Below are 1,515 nucleotides of genomic sequence, written 5' to 3'. Positions count from 1 at the left end.
ATAGTCACTTTTTAGTCATTCCAAAAGGCAACTTGCCATTTTGTAAACATTTTTCAAGCTGTTAATTTTTTTTAAGTACAGTGCTTTAATTTAGAATCTTAAAATTCTCATCTATTGATGTCACTTAAGAATTTAAGTGCAAGATATGTCATTATCATAAAACAAGTTCAATTTCAGTTTTAAGTGACTACCTTTAATGCATGAACACACACTTTCATGACATACATTTTTAAATGACTACCTTTAATGCATGAAAAATATTATTTTCATGATATATCTTATGTCCAAAAACTAGTCATTTTCTTGGTAATGCTTAGCTTTTCTCTATATTTCATGTTGTGTTGCGTCCATTATTTTTCACCAAAAATCATAACAATTAAGATATGCTTTAATTTTGTTGAGATTGCAACATACCTAATTGATCCCAGAGTTGTCTATGTTTGTCAGTCATGGGTGTTCCTTGGTGGCGCCATAACGGCAAACGTGGATCTGCCATAAACTGTTCGGTAATTAATGTCAACATTCTAGCACCATTGGAATCACGAACACGGAGCATTTCACGGACCTGGAAAATGTAAAATTTAACTATGATATTTACTATAAGCCATCTAGATTAACATAATCATGCAGTTTCTTACCTCAGCACTAACCATGGTGGGTATAGACCCTCCATCTATGAAAAACCCTCTCTGGGTGTCCTGTATCCGCCACTAACATGATAAAGCTACCGTAGCCCAGCATTCTGCCTAAAGGAGTGCTGTGTCCACCTGGGTGTGACAGCTAACTTGTTTTGACATAGGTGGGTGGAGCGCTGTTATGGATACAGTACAGTACTTGTAACGATAGCATACATGCATTTCGGAATTGTTTTAGTTTCAGCACTGCAGTCAGAATTATTTACTGCTTGTTATTTCTTCTTGTATAGCACATTGAAGCTTTTTCATGCAGAATGTGTTATAAAAGAATGGAGTTATTATTATTATTGTATATGCCTTATTACATTTTTTTTACCTTAGCAAAGAGAGAATTGAGTTGTTTTCCAGAGTCATAATAACCTCCTTGTTGAAGTAGATTTTTCACCTGTTCCCTAACCTGCTCCTCATCCAGGTGCCAGCAGTTGTCATCATCAATACTGGCACCAGCTGTAGGGTCAGGCGCACCTGTGGGCAAACAGGAAAACAAGATGAGAAGTAAATGCTGAGAACACAGACACTACTACTCATTCCAATGTTATAACACTCCCAAGTGGAAACAATACTGTTTATAAAGTGAAATACAAATGACAAAGAAGACAAGTGTGAAATGACTGTTATGATAAATGAAGACACCATGCACATTAAAAAAGGGTTCTTCAGGAACAACAAAAGTGTCCTTTAATAGAAATGTCCCCAGAGAAAGGATGACCCCAGCACAGGGGTTGTCGGTATATGTTAATACATTTTCCTTTGCTTGGTTTCTTCTTCATCTACAGTAGGTCTACAATTACTTCCTTGCCTACCAGGGCTATTCAACATT

At 36.4% G+C, this 1,515-nt stretch overlaps 1 protein-coding gene across 1 annotated transcript; it reads right to left on the bottom strand.

Moving 5' to 3' along the window:
• Positions 1-373: 373 nt before the first annotated feature.
• Positions 374-1,197, bottom strand: LOC117123149 (zinc finger SWIM domain-containing protein 5-like; the record flags this gene model as incomplete). The annotated part of the gene is made up of 2 exons (XM_033268999.1): positions 374-565; positions 1,012-1,197. Coding segments are annotated over 2 exons (363 nt in total), but the record flags the coding sequence as incomplete, so codon positions are not given.
• Positions 1,198-1,515: the final 318 nt, after the last annotated feature.

The sequence above is a fragment of the Anneissia japonica genome, unplaced genomic scaffold (genome assembly GCF_011630105.1).
Source record: "Anneissia japonica isolate Jap-2015-1 unplaced genomic scaffold, ASM1163010v1 scaffold148513_len1515_cov258, whole genome shotgun sequence".
In the NCBI taxonomy this organism is placed as follows: domain Eukaryota; kingdom Metazoa; phylum Echinodermata; class Crinoidea; order Comatulida; family Comatulidae; genus Anneissia; species Anneissia japonica.
Note: the sequence above shows the minus strand (reverse complement) of the source record. Positions and strands in the feature narration are given on the sequence as shown.